This window comes from Dermacentor silvarum, chromosome 1 (assembly GCF_013339745.2).
Source record: "Dermacentor silvarum isolate Dsil-2018 chromosome 1, BIME_Dsil_1.4, whole genome shotgun sequence".
NCBI lineage: Eukaryota > Metazoa > Arthropoda > Arachnida > Ixodida > Ixodidae > Dermacentor > Dermacentor silvarum.
In genome coordinates this window covers 206591016-206612100 of record NC_051154.1, presented here as the reverse complement: position 1 = coordinate 206612100, position 21085 = coordinate 206591016, and the positions used below count along the sequence as shown (strand labels likewise).

At 47.7% G+C, this 21085-nt stretch overlaps 1 protein-coding gene across 3 annotated transcripts in view; it reads right to left on the bottom strand.

The window, feature by feature from the left end:
- Window positions 1–21085, bottom strand: part of LOC119436686 (protein ROP-like) — an 80260-nt gene that overhangs the window by 47158 nt on the left and 12017 nt on the right. For all 3 annotated transcript variants that reach the window (XM_037703649.2, XM_049659669.1, XM_037703650.2), the window contains exons 8-10: window positions 8953–9191; window positions 2800–3010; window positions 2028–2166 (exon numbers count right to left, since the gene is read on the bottom strand). In XM_037703649.2, coding sequence (XP_037559577.1) covers window positions 2028–2166; window positions 2800–3010; window positions 8953–9191 — 589 coding nt within the window. The remainder of the gene's footprint in view (window positions 1–2027; window positions 2167–2799; window positions 3011–8952; window positions 9192–21085) is intronic.

Below are 21085 nucleotides of genomic sequence, written 5' to 3'. Positions count from 1 at the left end.
GAGTGACAGCGTTCCTGGCATGCCACAAACACAGGCAGGCAGGCAGGAGCCGTGTCTGTGTCGGGCGAAGCAAGCGCGCACCTGCGCCAGCGGTTACTAGGCAACGCGGGCAGCAGCTCTGTGCGTTGCCTTGTTGGTGCTGCTACAATTTCTTTCTCTATCTCACTCTCATTTTCACTTTCCCTCTTCCGAGCATTGCGTGTGCCCCGTGCATACTCTCCTTCCCTCTCCTTAACATCCCATGTCAAGGCAACATGTGCACGACATGGAGAGGAGGCAAGGCACACGACGCTCTGCGAGGTGGTTGCTAGGCAACGCAGTGACGTCATAGCTCGGTGAGGTTTAGCGACAGCAAGCGCCACTTTTTACGGTTAGCTAAAACAGCTTCACTGTTAAAACGAATGTATGCCTCTTACAGTTCCCGAGGACTCATATCGCCACAGGCACGTCCAAAATAGCTCTGAAAGCGTGCCAGTACACTTATTAGGTGTATTGTAGCTTGTACTGCGAATAGGAGACGGCGGGTGCATGCGTATATAATTAAGGAATACATAGTGTGTCCCGTGACCATTGCCCCTTTTCCACTCTTGATATGCTTCACCGCAATACTTCACATATGCTTCACTGCGTAACACTGCTGTATTGAGGCGAAGCTGACTTTCGGAAACCGACATTATGCAACGCGCCGTGCTTTCCACGTTTCCAAGACATTGGTGAGGATTAAAAAGGCGGAGTCGGGGCCATTGTTAACAGCGGCAAATTATTTTAATGAAAAACACGGCACCGAAGAGAAAGAAGCTTGGTAGCGAACGCCAAAGTAGCTAGGCCTAGCGTTTCCGCAGTAGTGGCTACGGCTGCCAGCAGATCTGTGTGCGAAAGCACCGGTTCGATCAGGCGAGATAAAATCGCGGCAGCGGTGGCTTCGATTAATGCCGTTTCAGACTTGCAGTCATGGCAAAAAGTCCGGAAAATCGGATGGCAACGGTTTTGTCCGAAATTTCAGACGTTTTTATACACTGATTCTATGGTGCACGCGGTGGTGCCGCGAAGACGTCCAAATTATCGGGCATGGCCGGAAAATCGGGCGTTGACTGTATCATGTTTCACACTGGCGGCACCGTAGCCACCGTATTCCGGCGTCACCCCCCCAGCTCGATATTGTTTCGGTGTCCCGTCATCGTCTTAAAACACTGTGTAATAGGAAAACGACAACGTGCATCTCGGATCGCTAGGACCTCACCAGCTGGACGCGCGTCAACTTCCCGTGCCACAACGATTCCTGCTGTGTGGGCACGTCAAAACTTCCCCCCAAGTTCCCGGCTGGAAGAAAGTGTTGACCCAAGCAGAATTCGAAGAGCATAAACATACGATTGCTGAAACGGCAAAAATGACAACACGGGTCTCGGGCTGCAACACTTCACATTACGTAGATGTCAACTACAGTTGTCTGTCGAACTTCTTTTGTGACTACGGATCGGATTTCCCAGTTAGTTTTTTTTCATGTTTTTTTTTTCGATATGTACGAATGAGGTTCTATTGTATGGAATTCTATGGGTATTGAAAACTGGTTCATTTACCCTGATAAGTGAAAATTTGCTGATCTAACTGAATTCTCAGCTCGTCTCTAACGACTTCCTGCAATCGCAGGAGACCTAGCAACAAGAATATTACGTCTACATCCTCACTGATAACGTTTTACAAGGCACAACTTCCCGCATTGGTGCATGCAGCTTGCCCTACAGCCCAAAGTATGCACTCATGTTCCCTGAGCAATTAATTCACTAGCAGTGCAACTAGCGCAGCGGCTTCTGCCCATGCTGTTCCGTGACCACCAGGAATACTACATAGACTGCATCACATAAGGCAAAAGTCGTTTCCAAAGGTCTGCCCAAGTGATCTCACATGACTCACAAGGCCAGCCACATAAGCTCACCTGCAAGTGTCGTGAAAACATACAAGTCACACAGCTTTGGCAATAGTGGGGTGTACTACACTCTGGCCCTTTCTGCTGAACTCGAGAGGCTCACCATTTTTTGACAAAATGTAGAGCAAGATGATGCGGATCTTGTCAAAATTGGACACACTTGTGTCCAGCAGGATAGGCACGATATTGCGCATTGGGTCCTTGATCTTCTCCCCCTCAGCATCTGTGCCCATGGCCAGGTCCTGCAGGCAGATTTAATGAAGCACAAATGGGGTGACATACTCAAGTTTGCAATGCCTATTGGGGGAAAAAAAGTCCAGAATAAATTATAAAATAAGTAACTGTCAGACTGCAATATTATTAGTACCATTCTAGTGTTTCACTTTGCAAATTTTGTTCCCTGCGTGCCTGTGCAACACACTGGAACTGTTTCTGTGGCATCCAAGCCTTGCACTCGCATGTGACCCCGTGCATGAGCTAATAATGAAGCACGCAGCCACAGTTTTGGCTTAGCGTTTACAGTCTGCTCTGCTCATACTCGTGCACTCTAGCACGCAACCACTGAGTGGAAACACTAGTGTGGATGCCCAACGTTCATGTCAGCAGCATAAAGAAGATTGCAGCACTCACTCCGCTGTTGAGCCAACTGAGCAGAACATGACTGTGCGACTGTTTGGCTTATTTGTCGCTTTGCAGCTAAGTTAATCGAGCCTCCACTGACGTCTCCAAAATAAATATTCATAAAAAAATTTGACATAAACGCAGTTCTCTGAAGTGCCTGAGTGCATGAAATGCGAGCAGAGCAGACCATAAGTGATAGTCAATGAAAACAGTCATAAGCCAATTGCATATGAAAACAATGAGGGCCACCACACCTGTTCAACCTTGCAGAGCCGGTCAACGTAGCCCTGGTAACACTTCATGCAGTCCTCGGCCAGGTGCAGCTGAGTGGAGTACTTGTTCAACTCCTTTTGGTACTGGGGCATCTTCTTAATCATCGTTGTGAGATCCTTCAGGCTAGACTTGTCGCCACTAGACGTCATGCGCTTGCTCTCGATGAACTTCTTTAGCTGCTTTGTCACAGCCCTGCATGCCATGGCATATGCACAGTGCTGTAAGCCTGGAGTCACCCTATTGCTACACTATTCCACATAGCAATGTTTAGCCATCAGCTCTAATAGCCTTGCTTGAGACATCTCCTGTACTCATGGATGTCGTGAAGCCTTCATCTAATAAATGTTGCGCTTACACTGAACAAGCTCTTAGGGACAGAGTAAAAGTAGCACTTCTGATTCATCACTTGTACCGGTACTTTTCCCTTATTTAAGTATGAAATGCAGCATGATGTTTCCCCAAGACGATGGGCATTTTGAGGTACATCTTTTGCTGTCAATACATTGGCAACCACAGGATACGAAAACAATACCAACAAAACTGCTCCTGTTTGCATGTTTCTTTGGGGTGTGCACTTTCAAAGGTTTTGCCAATCAGCAAGCATTGAAGATAACATCCTCAGGGCACAACTGATCAAGAACAAGTAGTGTTAAGTCTAACAATGAAAAAGGCCAATCACATAGGCACTAACAATGCACTACTCAAGAACTAAGTCACTGTGTTCAATGTCCAATCACTTGCCCTTTTATCTTCAGTATCTATACAACCGTTCTCTGGATTACTGTGCTCATATCCCTGCTCAACTTTCATGCAGTCCATGCACTCTCCATGTAAATCAGTGTTACCAAAACATATCAGATTGTAAACTACTGCAGAAGCTAGTCATCATGTACAGACAATTTTTTTAACACATTACAATGGAATCTCGATGATACGATCACGGCTAATACGAATTTCCGGTAGACACGAATTTTTCCGTGGTCCCGGCCAAGCCCCATTACTTTGCAACGTGCTAGAGTACGGTTGTTACGAATAGATTTTTGACCCGCGTTGGTTGATACGAATAAATGCCGCCCCACCAACGGCCGCGAAAAAGAACGGCGCGCAGTCACGCGCTTTCTCCCTTTCTCTTTTGGTTTGGAGGCACGGACGCGACGCCGGACAGCGCAGAGGCCGCGACTGGGCGCGAAGAGTTTAAAGCGGTGGCGCTTTTGTTGCTTTTCCTCCTTTTCGGCGGCCGCCCATCGGACGGAGTGGCTGCTGTGCTTCGGGCCGCGTTCTTTGCGTTTGCGCCATTTTGCCTAGTCGCAGCGAGCTATGCCGACCGAGATGCGATCTCGGCTGATTCGCGCAGCGGTACGCCGAGGCGCGGGAGCCTTCGTTGGCACGTCTTCCGTCGACTGCGTTATCAGTGCGATGGCACAGGGCAACTGTTGGTTTCGCTGCTGCAGTCACACGGTGCAAGATAGCGCGGCACGTAATCCATGGTGCAAGGTAGCGCAGCACGTTCAGTCGGGTGCTCCTCCGCTTCTCCCGCTAATCACCGTATTTTTCTTGCCGTAGGAGGCTTGCACTTCCGTATTCCGAAGGCGTGCTTCGTCCAAAATTTCTTCTCCAACGAGCAACGATCCATCACTAACCTCAGTAATCCGAATTCTGCGTGTCAAGTGAAGACGCCGGCGTGGTTTATGAAGCAGACAACTGCGGTTGCCACCTTGCCCCTGCCGCAGCAGCAACCAATGGAGAGACGCCTTTCAGCACGGCAGCCAATCGGAGGCCCGCTTTCATCGGAGGGCCCGTGTGACTACCTATCGCAGACCCGCGCTTCTTTTGAGTTTGCGCGTTTGTTACAAGATGGCGACGACGGATGAATTGAGAAGCGGAACGGCGAAACTTTGAGCTTTCGAACTATACCAAGATGGCGGCGCTCGGTGGTGGAAAATACGAGATGTCTCCGTGAATTGCGGTGATCTGGCGCGATTTAAAGCAGTTTTCTCGCCCTGCGCACTGAAGAATAAATCTTATTCGGCCACTTTTAGTGCGTTTTCAGCCAAATCATTTTGATACAGCGTAGATTAGGCGTTGCAGATACCAAAACGCGTGGTTTTTCAGAAATCAATTTTTCTCCCGATTTTCGCGATCTGATCCCCTCATCCCCCCATAATTTAGGTGGTTTTAATTGTGTTTCGATGATACGAATTTCGGCTAATAGAATATTTTTCATGACCCCGTGAGATTCGTATCATCGAGATTCCACTGTATTCACATAACTTAATTATGTTTCTTGCTGCCAAAGCGGACCTAACTCTGAGCTAAATTTTTGAGGTAAGCTATTGACCAGCATTCGTACACTTATAGCACACTCAACAGTAAAGATTGTGAAAAGAGCTACTGAAAAATTCAGTCCAACCTTTTTAATCTATTTTCAAAAGAAAACGCTGCAACTATGGATACTTTGAATGATAGGCTTCCCATTTCACCCCAAGAAAAGGGTTGTTGAAAATCGTAGTCACTCCTACCAGAATGTGTTGGCTTGTACTCTATCTCTACCACATCCACTACAATGCTTTATTATGGTATGTATACCAAGTCGATAGAACTACACATCGGCGTGAAAAATTCTCGGACCTTCATTCACCAGCAAAATATTCACTGCATACAGCAAAAAAGAGAAATGCAACATAATTTTCAGAATTGCCAATTACAAAAACACAATGGCAATGTTGTAAACAAGGTGCAATTTATTTCTCCAATTCTTTGTGCTTGACAAAGGGTTGAATGTGAAGCTGGGCCATGGATGAAAACCACATTATTTTGAGTGACAATTGACAATGTCAAGACTCGTGTCCACACGCTATTCGTGCTCACTGCTCAAATTTCATGCATGAAATCGTGCAAATTGTCGTTTTCACATCTGATTAACATGTGCTGTTGTTTTTAACTGCACTAAAACATTTTGAAAACCTTCGTTAGAATGATGAACAGGGTAAAATGGCTGATATGTAAGCCAAGAAGTCTAACTGACCCATCTTTATCACCTTGTACTGAATGAGAGCTTCCAAGAACTTGAATTTAATGTTTGAAAAATGTCTAAAATCTGATATGCAGATGCTAACAAAGGCCCACTGTGCCATAGTTACAACAGTTGGTGACGGTTGTACATGTGTAATACAGTAAAGTTGTCAAGAATTAAAAAAAAGTGAGACGTACTGAAAAAAAAAACTTCTAAACAGTTTTTGAATCACTGAATACTGGTATGTATAGCACAAGACCACAGTTGAAGGGACACTAAAGGCAAATACGAAGTCGAGCTACCGTGATATATTAATGCTCGAGGACCTCTAAGGTGGAAATACAGTGTAGACCGCTTATAACGTAAGTCGCCGGAGTCGCGAATATCCGCACTATAAGCGGTACCGCACTATAACCAAAGCAACAATTTTCAAGGCCCGCACATATGCAGAACATGTGCACCGAGCTGCCACACGTATGCGACAGTCGAGGAATGCTGCTAGAACGTTTGCATTCAATTTACAGTGGAATCTCGTTAATTCGAACCAAATCACGCGGTGGCGCCTCCGACCGGCATTGCTCCGGCACCGCCATAGAGTAAAACCTTAGAGGAGACCCCTCAATGTCGCGCGTGAACAAACCCCCCCCAAAAAAAACAAGGCGGACATTTCACCCTCTCTCAAATGGCAAGGTCGCCGATTCTGCGTTGCACCGGAACATGCGTGTACGTGCCGACGTCTCAGCCATGGTACCATAGCCACGCGTAGAAAACGGCAGTGAACCCTTCTTTCTCCTTTATGCTTCCTCTACTTTCTAGTCACGTGTTGACCGCGCACGCTGCGGCTACGGAGCAGAGGCAAGCAGGGGCGCTGTCCCAGGCCGGCCAATGAAACTACCCACGCCAGCAAACGCCCGCTTCCCGATAACGGCAGAAAACGAAACTTCGGGGAGCTGGCGGCGGGCCGGCTGTAGCGGCGGCGGGCGCGCACGGTGACAGTCGAAAGTGAGGGAGCTACGAGGGAGGGCGAGGGGAGCCACCAAAGCGGCGGAGTTGCCGAGGCGAAATCCGCTTCCCCACCACCCTCCTCCCTCACATTCCACGGTCCCCGCGTGCGCCCTTCGCCGTGCCGTGCCGGCGCCGCCCGCTCGCTCGCTGAAGTTTCGTTTACTGCCGTTATTGTGAAGCAAGCGTTGGCCGTTTCGTGGCCCTCGCTCGCTATGCGTGCCGCGATATTTCACGACTCGCACTCAAGATTCTGGTTACAGCCTCACTGGCTGCTCGTTCGCACCACGTGCCCTTCTCCTCCACTTCGTCTTTCTTCTTCGAGCACTCCTTGGGGCATCCGTTTGAGGCGAGCGTTCGCCGTCTCCGCTGACTTCCGTACTCCCAAGCAGCCGCACTGTAAACGGTATTTCGTTTCCCGCAACCGCACTATAAGCGATAAGTGTATACATGGAGTGCTATGGGAAAATTAACGAGACTCTGAAAAGACCGCACTATATGCGGTCCTGCACTATAAGCAGTTACGTTATAAGTGGTCTATACTGTATTATCGCAAACAAAGTTTTAGGAATCCAGAATTGAGGTAAATGTAGGATACGATTTGCAACCCACCCGGGAAATTACAAGCCAAATGACCCATAGGCACTCCTCATTATAATTCTGCAACTATTACTCAACCTCTTGTAATAAAAAGATCATTGCATTACATTATAAGATGGAAGAAAATGCTACTTGTCCAGTTCTATTCGATGTTTAGAAAAAAAATTCATTGATGTTACCCTTGACAATGAAGCGGGCGGTCAAAAGGTTTTGTTTTCATTCGACTCTGCGCCTCCCACGCTTTTGCGTTTCAGTAGTTTCATTATCGTGCAGTGCTGCACTTGTTTTGCTGGGTCGCAAAACTCCCACAAACTGCAAGAAGCAGACAATTCCATGTCCAGGTGATGTCGGGGGATGCCCTAACGGTCCAAGCTACTTGGCTGAAAGCAGCTGCAGCAGCGAATCAGACGTTCTATCTTGGCTCAGTTTCTCCATGGCCGCACGTTTGCATTTTGTGCAGAGAACAGTATCGCCTTCCATTGGGCGCCATTTTACTCACCTACGGCATTACAGGGCGGTGATGACGTATGCAACATCACCCCTCGACCGCTCGGGGGCGGGCGATCTGAATTGCGCTAAAGGTATGCAACCCTTTCAGACGTGACTTTTTCCACTAAGCCTTTTCATGGAACTAAACAATCGTGGCGAGGTTTCTGGAATGGTAATTTTAACAGTCCACGTTAACTTAATATTTGCCTTAAGCACCCCTTTAAAGGCGCGTGCGTGTGCGCGTATACTTGGAGTTTACTCTTTTTTGGGGGGTACACATTAAGATGCGCAACTGTTTGTAGTGAAATTACGAAGGATTAACTGTTTGGCTAGTTGGTCTCGCATAGCTTATGAGAGGATTTAGCGTATAAAAAGACGCACACTCCAGTAGTGGAGGCAAACACGAGCGCTTGTGTTCATCTCCTTTTCCTGAATGTGCGTCTTTATTTGCCCCTCATCAGGTGTTAAGTGCTCTTAATGTTGCCGCAAGCTTTCTTATATTTCACCTGCACTGTTTGCATACATGTCTTTACCATACCATACATTAATTCACAAGCCATAAACAGCTTTGCTTGATTTTTTTTACAATGACAACACGTGAATGTGATACCTATATAAGCTGCCACTGATGCATACGTGTATTGCTCTGACAAAGGCCAGTTCTATGACCAAAACATCAGTAAAGTCACTGTCACAGAACATTTAGTGCAGTTACCTTGAATAAGCAAAGGAGCTTTCTACTTCTAGAGAATGTTAAGGTTCCACTCCACAGCTGAACCATCAATTGCGCCAGAGTGAACTTGACATGCTTCATATGTCTACTCAGGCAAAACGTCAGAGCAGACACTTTGCAACTGACACGCAACTGCCAATTCAAAAGTGTTCTTTGCTTCTTCTGCAAAGTTATAAACATACATTACCAGTTCTGTTGATTTACTTAACTGACCCGTAACTCAACAAATCCAATGAATTACATAATTCATTCAGCTGTGTAGCAGTGCAAAGCATGCTTCTGCGTTGTTGTACGTACTGCGAGACAACGGCAATGTGCTGGTGACGCAGCTCAATCCATAGGTCATCCTTCTCGTCCAGCAGGACCTCCTTCTCACGCACGTCGTTTCCACTAGTCGACTCGAACTTGTAGACATCGTTTTCAATGGGCAGCAAATCGTAGGCCATGGCCTGGAAGGTCAGCTCGTGCAGCAGCGGGGACACACAGTCGAAACCTCGGTCAAGTATTATCAGTTGCGAGCGCATCTTCTCGGGTCCCTGCATCAGTAACAGTACAATGACTACAGTTTGGTTCACTGTCAATGATGCAAGGCAGTACTCATTCACAGGTTGCAGAGCCAGCTGTGGGCAATGCGGAAGAACACTGTTCTTTTTTTTTTTTCCTAAGTATTTTTATGAGACCACAGACAAACTGGCAGCCACTGGGAACACAGAAGTCAATGGATACTTCACTGGGACCATGTGGCGGCGGTAAAGCAATGTAGTAACTGGGAACATTTAAATGGGAACTTTTAACTGGGAATGCATCAATGCCATTCTACTGCAATAACAAAATAAACCAAGTAAGTAGAACCCCGCTGATACGTTTTTCATGGGACCGTAAGAAACAAACGATAGAGCCGGAAAACGCAAGAGCCAAGAAACAGGAAAAATTGAGAAATAAGAGTAGTCGTGAACTGCACACAATTTTATTTGAATTATTACGCTTTAAAAAAAATGTCACAGTTTCGCCTTAAGGGCGAAGCAATGAATGCGATAGCAACACAGCAATGTCATACGAAGTAAGGTGAGCGGCTTTGGTAGCAATATGAATTGTAGTAAACATGAGCTGATTAAGTAAGCAGGTGTGCTGCGGCGTAAGTAGACCGACATGAAGAGACTCGATGACCACGAGAAGGCGCGTGTGAAACGGTGGTGTTGATGAGAAGCGCTTCCCGTGGGCAGCGCGTGTGAAGGGACACACCTGTAGCGCTGCACTGCCGACCCGGGCAGCATTGCATGCGTAGCGTGCGTTGGAAAATGTGGCCCGACTATTACTAACTGATTGAACAAGCGTGGTGTGAGCGCGCACAAACAAACATGAATAGATCACACTGAGACTGCAGACAACGACTGTCAAAACGCTGGCAGCAAGCGCATGCGCCGCAGCAACGGGCGAAGGTACGTGCGGTCTATCGCTTCAACGGAAACTGAGCGGCGAATGCACGGCGCATAAAGGTCAGAGCCGTGTGGAGATAAGCGACGGTGCGAGCGAGCGACGAGCGCGGTTGTTGGCAGAGTAGAAGTGCGCCCCCCCCCCCCCCCCCCCCCCGCTCCCTCCGGCGCTGGCTTCCCGCTTCCTTGCTTGCGCGTGGGAGATTGAGTGCGTTCGCTCTCCGTGATAGCGCGCGCCCCGCACGCTTCCGCTCGGGAATACGACGCGCGGCGAAGATTTTATCTATAGGGAACCTCACGGCGACGGCGACGGCGACGCTGACGGCAGAAATCCGGTTGAAGTGCCCATATAATTGCTATTGCAATAAAAAGTCGCAGTGTCGGCTGAAAGCCGAAGCATTGATTACGATAGCAAATTCGTAGACAGCTATACAAAGTAAGGATAGTAGTTTTATCGTCCGTATAAACTTGCAAAGATTTGCTTATTAACTATATTAACAAGCATGGTGTCAGTGCGCACAGGCAAACATGAACACATCACACTCAATGAGCACGGACACTCGCTGTCAAAATGGTGGTGTGAGGAAGCGCGGCAGCAGCAGCGAGCGATGTGACCTTCGTGCTGTATATTGCTTCAGCACAAACTAAGCGCCGAGAACACACAGCACGCACAAAGCTACGAGCCACCCACGCAACTACACTGCCTACACTCTGCCCCCAACACAGATCGCTTTCAAGATACGGCACACGCAACCGCGCAGTACGCAGTTGATGTCAGCGTACGACGCCCCCCCCCCCCCCCCCTATCCCTTCACTGATAAATAACACTGATACAATAGATTTCCATTAATTCAACTCCAGTTAATTCAATCCAAACTGAAGGTCCCGGCCAGCACCCATATACAGCAGACCCTCATTCATACGTTTTGGGGAAAAAAAAAAAACATGTGAAAAATGTACTAACCAGGAAAATGTACAATCCGAAGTCACTAAAATATTGGCAGACTCAACTGTACTTGACATACCGAATGCAAAGCATTTCGATAGTCGTTGCGTTGTTTTTCTATTTTGTAGTGTTTAGGACGACCACAGGAAACCAAAACGAAATCGAGCTGGTGGGCATTACGATGCCCAAGGCGAAACATGACACTCGCTTCGCACCGCCTGCAGCAGGAAAAGGGGGGAAAATGCAGCCCGTTTGGCTTATCGCCTATTGAAGGGGCCCTGAACTACCCCTCGAGCTTGGTGAAATAACATATTCCACGGGTAGCATACGCTGCTGTGAACATCTCAGCCAAGTTTTGCTGTCGTACGTGGTGCATGGAGCTCGCAAGCGGAGCAAAGCCCCCTTTCTCTGAAACAGTCGCGTTTTAACAGAAGCCATGATCCTCACTCTTATCTGGGTGCTTTATTTTGTAATAAAGCACAATCCCATCACGGCTGCTATTGGTCGCTGCGGTCGGCTACACCGCGGCCGCCGCAGGGTGCCGCCACGAGTCCAGGTTAAGCGCACTGCGGCTCACTGAGGACAACCGCGTTTGGTTACCTTTAGCACATCGTAGGCTTCAAAATTGGAAATCTTGACGTCTACATTAACATCCAAAATGAAATTTGAACTGCACACCACAACGACATTTCGAAGGTGGAGTGTTGTGGCCCTGCCCCACTCTACCGTAGCCTTCCCAGTGCAAGGCATTTAAGAAGGAACGGGAGCACAGTGGAGGCCGTACTTGATTGCCAATAAGTCCGCTTCTGCTGAACGCATTGAAGTACTTTTTATGGCAAAGTATTTCTGAAATAGCCTATCTTCACTTCAATTGCCTTTCTCCACTTCGATAAAAAGTGGTTCAGGGCCCCTTTAAGAGCGTACAGTATGCTTCCAACAGAGCTACAGCACACATGCTTATCGCAATACCGTTGGCAGCGACAGCTGCGAATGCGAGGTACAATGACCCACAAGGAGATTTGCTGATACTGGAAGAGGAAAATGAGTGGGTGGCGGCATTCTGACATGACACGGGCCGGCGAGTATTGCGGTGAAGCTGCAGTGGTGGACACCTACTGCTCTCGATTACACGTGCCTCATGCCTTTTCTTGTTCACCTGCGATCTAGCGGCCAGAAAGCCAATCATACGATCGCAGTTTGGCAATGTACTGAACGTCAGTGCCAAATAGATCGTGTTTTCCAGAAACATATGGTCAATTTTTGTGTTCTCGATTGCAAATGTTGGTGCCGGGACATCATATGAAGCGGGATTGCATTAACGAGGTTCTACTATATTTCTATGGGCCGGAACTTTCTTGTTATTTCAACCCTGAAATTGGTGTTCGCCGAATAATTCGAATTTGACTGTTCCACATGCACGCTGCCGGCCCTCATTGACCTCAATGGTGACCCCAATTGTGACCCCAATAGCGGCAGCGGCAGCATTGGCTGTGCCGAAGTCTTGTCACCTTCTGCCAAAAATGTCAATTTTCGGCCTACCTTCGCCAGCTTTCGAAGAGTAAATGACAGCTCACAATGAATGATTACCATTTTTGCTCTATTCTAATGCACACATTTTTTCCAAGTGGTCCCTAAATTGCCTTCACATTACAATCGCATACAAAACCAATATCGCATTCACAGCATTAGCAACAGCCTATCGTTGGAGCCAGAGCCAACGCAAGATGGCAGCAGATCAAGTTTTTGCATAGAATGGTGACGAGAATGGTGCACCGCTTTCAGGCTTTGCCTACAAAGGCTCATTCCAAAGATCAGTTATTTTACAAGCTAAGGTACCAGCAACAGTCGCATCGACTGTTTTTATTATTTATTCATTTCTCTATTTATCGAAATACCTGCAGCACTCAAATTGGGCATTATTGTAAGGGGGAACAATATAAATATGGTACAAAACTAAGTGCAATTGAGAGAGGCATACGAACACTATTGTTTTATACATTATAGATGATCAGTTAATTGTTATATAGCAACACATGTTCTTGCAGCAGTGTAAAAAAAGAGGATGGTGCAGTGACGATACGAATTCCACTCTACTATAGTAAGAGGACAAAATGCATAATTGAAAAGATTAATACGGCACTTATACTGGCATATCTTCAGGACATGATCTATTCTTCCCAACACGTATGTGGTGTCATTGAGGTATTCTTGTTTATTCCAGTTCTGTCATTAAAAATATTGTAAAATAGTGAGATAATAAGAAAATAGGAACGACAACATCGTGGTTCTTGTGCAGATCACTACGAAGTATTACCAATAAGTATGAAATCAGTTTCGCAAAGAAATTTATTAGGGAGCTGAAGTGCCACGCTTTCAACTTTGAGAAGGATAACTGAAGGGCCCGATTTTTGTTAGTCACAACCATATGAAGCCAACAGATAATGAAGTTAAGGAAAGCATAGGGAAATTATTTTGTTGTTTTTAATTGGAGTGCAGAAATAAGGTAAAGGGACATGAAAATGGACGAAAATACAACTTGCCACAAGTGGCCAGTGTAAGCATTACCCACACCCTCCACATTATGCATGCGTACTCAACCAATTCAGCTACGGTGACTAGTATTCCCATGTCCACATTCTTGGGTATTCACGTATGAGTAGAAGATGTAACCCTGCTGAGCCAGTACCACTCATGGTCATGACGATGGATGTGGCACATCCTGTCGACTTCTGGCGTCACGCAGTGCACGACGCCTCGCTATGCAATAAATGAGAAAGAAGGTAACTGAGGGGCTCGATTTTTCTTCAATTTCATGTATCTTTTTTCCATGTTTAGTTGTATCTCGTAGATAAAACTATGCATTTCAATGTAGGATTCTCAGAGTAAGCTCCTCTCATAATTTATTGTGTTTAGCATACATTTACTTTTCCATGTAAATGCAGCAGCAATGAAAGAAAAGTAGGCTTTTTTTAACTTGTGCTACTGAAAATATAAAAATTGTGAGGTTTTTGCAAAGCTAATACAGTTGAACCCACTCATAACGATACCGGATTTGACAATACAGTTAAACCTGGATATAACGAAATTGACAAATTCCCGAAAAACTTCGTTATAAAGAGGATTTCGTTATACGCAGGTTTGGCACGAAAATTCGAAAAATAAACGTTTACCATATTTACTCGATTCTAACGCGCCCTCAATTGTAACGCGCACCCGTTTTCCGTTTTCGTCGAAGCACTTATCCTCGGAATGTCACACCAGGTACCGGATGCGTGGACGCGTGTCGTTTCGCACAAGCGCGAGGCATCGGAAACGAAGAGCGAGCGTCACGATGGCGTCGTAGCGTCGTATAGTGTTACAGTAGAACCTCGCGGTTACGTTCCCGGGGGCTGCATTTTCCCGGCTGTTACGTCGTTTTCGACCGGTCCTGGCACAGCTCCCTTAGAACTCAATGCATTGGTAACCCCGCTGTTGCGTCGCAACTGTGGGACCATTCCCGCATCATACGTTGCGAACTGCCACGCAGTGCCGGCCCTAGCGGACATTTTGACTTTTCATGTCGCTTGGCTTGGTGGCTTGACGATGGCATTGGCAGCCCAAAGTGCCGGGGGCGACAACCCCTATGACGTATTTTCGGTTTCCGCCAGCAAAAGTATGGCCCTTGAGATCCGTATTTGCTATATAAAGATGGTGTCCATGACGCGTTGTGGCCCTAAAATTGGTTTTGGCTCATAGATATTCCGTATATAAGGGTACGGCCACGCTAGCGCCAAAAAACGCGCGCGTCATGCAGCGAGCGGCAAGTTGCCGCGCATCAGCGTCTTGCCGCGAGGCCACCGTGGCACGCGCGTCTGCGCGCTAAGATCTCCCGCGCTCTCCGAACGGGCGAGCAACACCGCGAGTGCTCGTTGTTTCATGCGAGAGACGACGATCGTCGATTGAAAACCCGGCGCGGACCGGCGGCATTCCGGCTGTGATGGCTCCGTTACGTCACCCTCGTCGCTCATTGATTGGTTCTTCATCTCGTGGCACGCGACATTTGCCATTTGCCGCAGAAACCATTTCGCGCGGCACGCCGCAAGACCCCCGATTCCTGCCGCTTTTGCCGCATGCGGCATGACGCGTCGCCGCGCGTTTCTGACACGCGTTTTTGCTGCGTGTTTTTGCCGCTAGCGTGGCCGTACCCTAAAGTCCAAGGGCGATAACGCAGTCGCCGCGCGCCGTATGCTGTATGTGCGAGTGAAAACGTGCGAGGGGAGCCGACGACCGCGTCTTAATCTCGCACGCGCAAGAAAAGCAGGGAGGAAGCGCGCCTTCTTCCGTTGAGCTCGAGGCACCGGCAAGGGAGCGAGGGGGGAGGGATATCGGAACGGCGCGCGGTCGCATCTTGAAAGCGATCTGCGTTGGGGCAGAGTCTAGCAGTGTAGGTGCGTCGGCGGCTCGTAGCTTTCTGCGTTCTGTGTGTTCTTGGCGCTCAGTTTGCGTTGAAGTGATAGACAACAGCATGAAGGTCACTTCGCTCGTTTCTCCAGCGGCGCTTCCACACGCCGCCAGCGTTTGACAGCGCGTGTCCGCGCTCATCGAGTCTGATGTGCCACAGCGTGTACCAGCGCGTCGGCAACATCAGCTGGAAAAGGAGAGAGTGCCGGCTTGGGGGGCTAGGCCAGCTGCAGCAAGCGGCAGGATCAGATTTGAATGAAGGGAGGGGGAAAGGTCACGCCCGCGGCGGCAAGATCGCCTGGTCGAGGGATGCAGGGCCACCTCGCACACGCACGCACGCACACGTGCGCTCGCTTCGCATTCCATCGCGGCGGAGAAGGTGCTTCCGGTTGCTGCTCGCGCAAAAATGACAAAATTTGGGGCGAAATCTCTAGGTGGTCGGAGGGGAAAATTCGTTATATCAAGGGGGTCTCCTGCTGCCACTTCGTTACGTAAAGGTCTCAAATACATGTGCTTCTATGGAGTAACGGCGGGGAATCGAAAAACTTCGTTACATCCAGGAATTCGTTATATGGAGGTTCGTTATAAGCAGGTTTAACTGTACATCTGTTATAACAATGAGAAGCTGCTTCACCGTCAACTTTTGTATGTTTTTATGGTGAAATAACCTGCTTACTACAATGCCCCCATGCAGCATTATCGGTTATAATGATGAATTCGCGCTACTGGGTGTCTGTGCCAAAAAAAAAAAAAAAAATAGAATGCGAAATACTTGAAATGAAAAAAGAAAAAAAAAGAAATTAGAGCTGCCGCGCGCTGTTTTGCAGCCTTCTCCACACTGCCAGTCTCGCGCACCTCTCTCCTGTTGCACTTCCACCCCTCCGAACACGAATGGGCTGTGCCCATAGCTCTACGCAGCGCCACCCTCCACAACACGAATGGACCACGCCAACTGCGCTGATTGTGCTGGCCCTTCAATTCTGCTCAATTCAATTCTGCCGAAACGGAAGATGGTTGATCCGCCTGCTGATCATAGGCAATGCATGACATTGCCGGTGAAAGGAAAGCGCAGTGCTATAAATTCTAACCGATGAGGCGATCGTTGCGAATGTGCTTGCATCAGATAACGACGGCGACGGCGGCAGCGATGAAGCAGTAGGCCAGGCTGCCTCAACGTTGTCCTCGCAGGAGGCCCTGCAGATGATTCAGTCCCTCTGGAGCTTTGTTTTCGCGAGGGACCTTCGCGAGAAAAAGATGTTGGCAAGCTTCCCGTAAAGCAAGCAAAGCTGACGGACATGGGGTTTTCTCGTGCAAGCCAGTGAGAAGTACATGGGGAGATGCTTTTGGCGATCGCGCACCAGCGTTTCTTCTGGATTTCTCAAGCTGAGAGGCTGCCGCAGCAACCTTCCATTTTTTATAAGGCCCCTTTTGAGGCCACCATAGCGATGCCTCGGCAGAACTCGCATGTCACTTGCCGCCCGTAACTCCGCTTAGCAGTTATAGCAGTGCCATTCTTGAACACCGACAGCCTTGGCTTGTCGCACGTGATCAGAGTGCGCAGGAAGCAAACTGTTCCAGTCAACATAATCAGCAGCCAGATGGAGAAAGGTGGTGGGGAGGAGCACTGGCCTCTCCGCCATTAGTTTTCTCACAACAGCTCTGCCATACCCCTATTTCGCTTTTTTTTCATGCAACCCGGTCATAACAATTATCAGTTATAACAGTGTAATTTTCGTGGCACTTGAATATCATTATAAGTGGATTCGACTGTAATCCAATATGCAGACGTTTAGTTATCTTCAGTCCAACATAGAAATTCATCCACGCTACCTCTGCAGTTTTTTTAGGAGGGGTGGCAGGGGCATCTAGCAGGGGCATGTAGCAGCAGCACCACTTTTCAGTAGACGATCCACACACAAAATGCATCCACACACACAAAAAAAATTAAAGGTGCAAAATAACTTCTTACAAAAAACAAAACATACTTACCATATTTATTCGAATCTAGGCCGATAGTTTTTTTCAAATAATCACATACGAAAGTCCAGGGTCGGCTTAGATTCGAGGATTTTAAAAAACGCGCTAGTTTTTAACTGAAACTGATAAATATGGTGCATAGTTAGCGCCATCTAGAAAGTCAGTATCGCAGCCGCTGCTAGCCGCGCCAGTAGCCAACTGAAGTACACAAGCGACGTCGCCATTTTGCCCTGCGTCGTATCGGTAGTATCGGTATGGTGCAGCATCGGCGCGCGGTGTGGCGTTATCGTAATGGCAACAAATGGGCGATGCCACTATAGTGCCGCTTTCTAAACGAATACTGTATTTACTCGAATCTAACGCGCACGTTCAAAACGACCCTAAATCTCCGTCGGCATTTCAGAATGGCCGCCTCGCACGCGCGTCGAGCCTAGCTACCGTAGCATGCGGAAGCTTCCTCCGTGTGCTGCAGTACACGTGCTTAGGCAATAGTCTACCGTCTGTCTTCACGTTCTCAGCGTCTGCTCTATCTATCAGCATGAAGTACCGAGTTCATCATGATGCCGCATTTAAAAGGAAAGTGATCATCTGTGCGGAGACGGACGGAAATCGGGCCGCATCACGGGCGTTCGGAGAATCCGAAACTTGCGAGCGGGACTGGCGCATACAGAAGGAGAGGATTTTCGCCAGCAAAGCAATGCGGAACGGTTTCAGTGGACCGAAGCAGGACGTAATCTGCGACGATCCGCTCCGGCGATACGATCGCCTTGGCCCTATCTTGAAAGCAATCTGCGACGAGCGCGCGCCGTGTTTTCGCCGCGTTGAAGCGAGAGGCATGCTAGCACGAAGGCGCGCTTCGTCTCCAGCGTTTTGACAGTTCGTTTCCGCGGTCAACGAGCGAGATGTGTTCATGTTTGCTTGAGCGCGCGTGACACCGTGCTTGTTAATAGCGGTCTACTAATTTGCTACCGCATTCGATGCATCGCCTTTCTGGCGAAACTCCGATTTTTTTTTTATTCATCGCAACATCAGTGCATAGGGAGGAAATTATTTTTCCAAATGACAGATAGTTGTATTTCAGTTTGAAAGCATGAGGTGCGCGGTACTGGTAAAGGACTTTTTCCTCATGGAAAACGGGTGCGTGTTACAATCGAGGAAGCGTGAGAATCGAGTAAATACAGTAGTTGTGCTAGCCGTAGAGGCATCGTCAAACGTTCAAGCCGGGTCTGTCGTAGGAGGGGGCCACGGGAGATGGTTTTTGCGTGCGCCGCAACGTACGCTCCTTCCAAAAATGCAGCATCTCTAATGCGCTGGATGGTACTGAACATAGCGCACTGTTTTAAGATGTCAGCAGTAAGGAAGATAGCGACGAGGCTAGCAGCGATGGTGACATAGAATGAGCTCGGCATGTTCATATTTAATAAATGCTGTTTCATTTTGCGAATGCTGTCCTCGCTTTTTCGTTCGGCCTACATTCGAGGTAAGTTTTTTTTTTTCTGACTTCGAACTTTTGTGGGGGTCGGCTTAGAATCGGAGTCGGCCTAGATTCGAGTAAATACGGTATGTGATACCACATCGGACGAACATGTAGCTATTTCATTATGGCGTCACACTGTGAATGTCAACCAGCCCCCGGAAAGTAAAGCTAGTTTCGGTTTTAAGGAACATGTGCGCTCCTAGCGGTTGCCGGACATCCTAAGTTATTATTCTTATTTCTCTTTTTGTGAATTTTAAATTGGGTGAAGCGCGGGAAGTGGTTGGCTTCGTGCGTCCGTCGAGCTTGCCTCCGCTCACCCTTGCCACTCGCTCAGCGATATCACAAGCCAGATCGCGCTTGGTCGTCTGCTTCAGTTGTCGTCGCAAGTGTGAAGATGGGAAAGATAAGACAGAGAAGCTTGATCAGGCGTGCAACGAACGGACGACGCAGGAAACCAGGTCGACCAAGCATTAGACGAAGATGGCTAAACCGGGGCATTACATGTGTTGCGCGGCTCTGTGGTGTTCGAACACCGGGAATTCCAGTTCTGCAAAGTTTTTCAGGTTTCCTAATGACCACGGATAAGCACAAGTACTTCACTTTGTTTTATGAGCAGGTATTCATTTTGCAAGAGTATACCAGTTCTGTACAAGCCTGAATAGACTGACATAGGAGCAGTCTTGCTCTACCCATTCGTCATGACATGACGGCAGCTCATCTGCTGTCGGTGAAATACTTGTAATGAAGCGCTTGAGTGCGTGTTTTTGGGCTATACATTTTCTTCACTCTTTGTCGACATGTACAGCCAAGGTTAAAAAAAAGAAAGACGCAGCCGTGGTGGTTAATAATTTTCGCATTGGTTTGGATCTTCTGGAATCCATTTTCACTAATTATGTACAAATTTCCGTTGTGAATAAAAATTGCGTCCCTAGATTGTCACTTTCGCACTGCGTGGAGGTCAGTCTTTCCAGTACTGAATGTATGAATAAAAAAATGGAGTTCAACTTTTACTTGTGTTGAGTTTTGGCTGGCCGAGAAATCGGCTAGTTTTAGTTGATCCACTTCACAACACACGAACAAAATTAATGATTGATGTTGTGCCAGGAAGTTATTTCTTTATGCTACCCCCCACTATATCCGTGGACTAGTTGAAGTGTAGCCCTAAACGTAACCACAAGTTAGGACTTTCAAAGTGACTACTTTCACGAAATGACGAAATGTAATATATTAACTGTGAATATTGGTAATTAACAGCAGTTCGCTATATAAATATTCTTCATTAGAATTGCTTGGCACTGGTGCGTACGAGCAATGTTCCAGTGGTTTAGAAAATGAATAGCAGCTTGCAAGGTAAACCTGGTAGGAGGAAAGCGTTTCTTTATACACGACACACTTCAGCGGGTTCTGCTCGGTGATTTGGGCAATGTCACCGCACGGCCAGCAGACCTGCAAGAGAGCACGAACACAGCCCGCTTGCATGCAAAGTGGGAAAGGAGGGCTTCAGCCGCAACCCTCCTCCTCCCGGCTGCACGCCCTCTCCCTCTACCTTCTGACCTCATCAGTGACGTTTCCTCATCAATTACAGGAGGCATTGTTTTGTTTGTGAATTATTTGCAGTAGGATATCCGACAGCCGCCAGTTGTGGAAGCGGCGCTGCCACCGCGTATCGGCATGGGACCGAGCGTCCCATGGGAGGTATAGGGAGTTTCCCGCCCCTGTGTCAACTTCATACCTGCCAGTCTGTGAACATCAAAATTTGTAAAAAAACCAGCAGACACGACATTGATGGGGAAATGGTATGCATTTTTTTTTTTCTTTAAAGCTTCTCCTGAGCACATGCCTTTTGTGGGATACATATTCACTTTAGTATGAATGATTTACCTTTAGACTCGGCATACAAAACAGCAGCAAACTTGGAACAGCAAAGACTGACAAGCAACACATTGTTTTTAGATCCCAACGACTTTTGGCCAACTCTGCTATTGCCAATTTAACCTGCTTCAGGAAATTGTCTGTACAGAATTGCTCGAAGTTGCTCGAAACTCGTCTGGCATCCTTTCACCATCAGAAAATTTACAACGAAAGGTTTTGGAGACCAAGCAGAACTTTTTTTAAAACCGAATTTATCTTCATAAAATTGGATACAGCATATGTAAA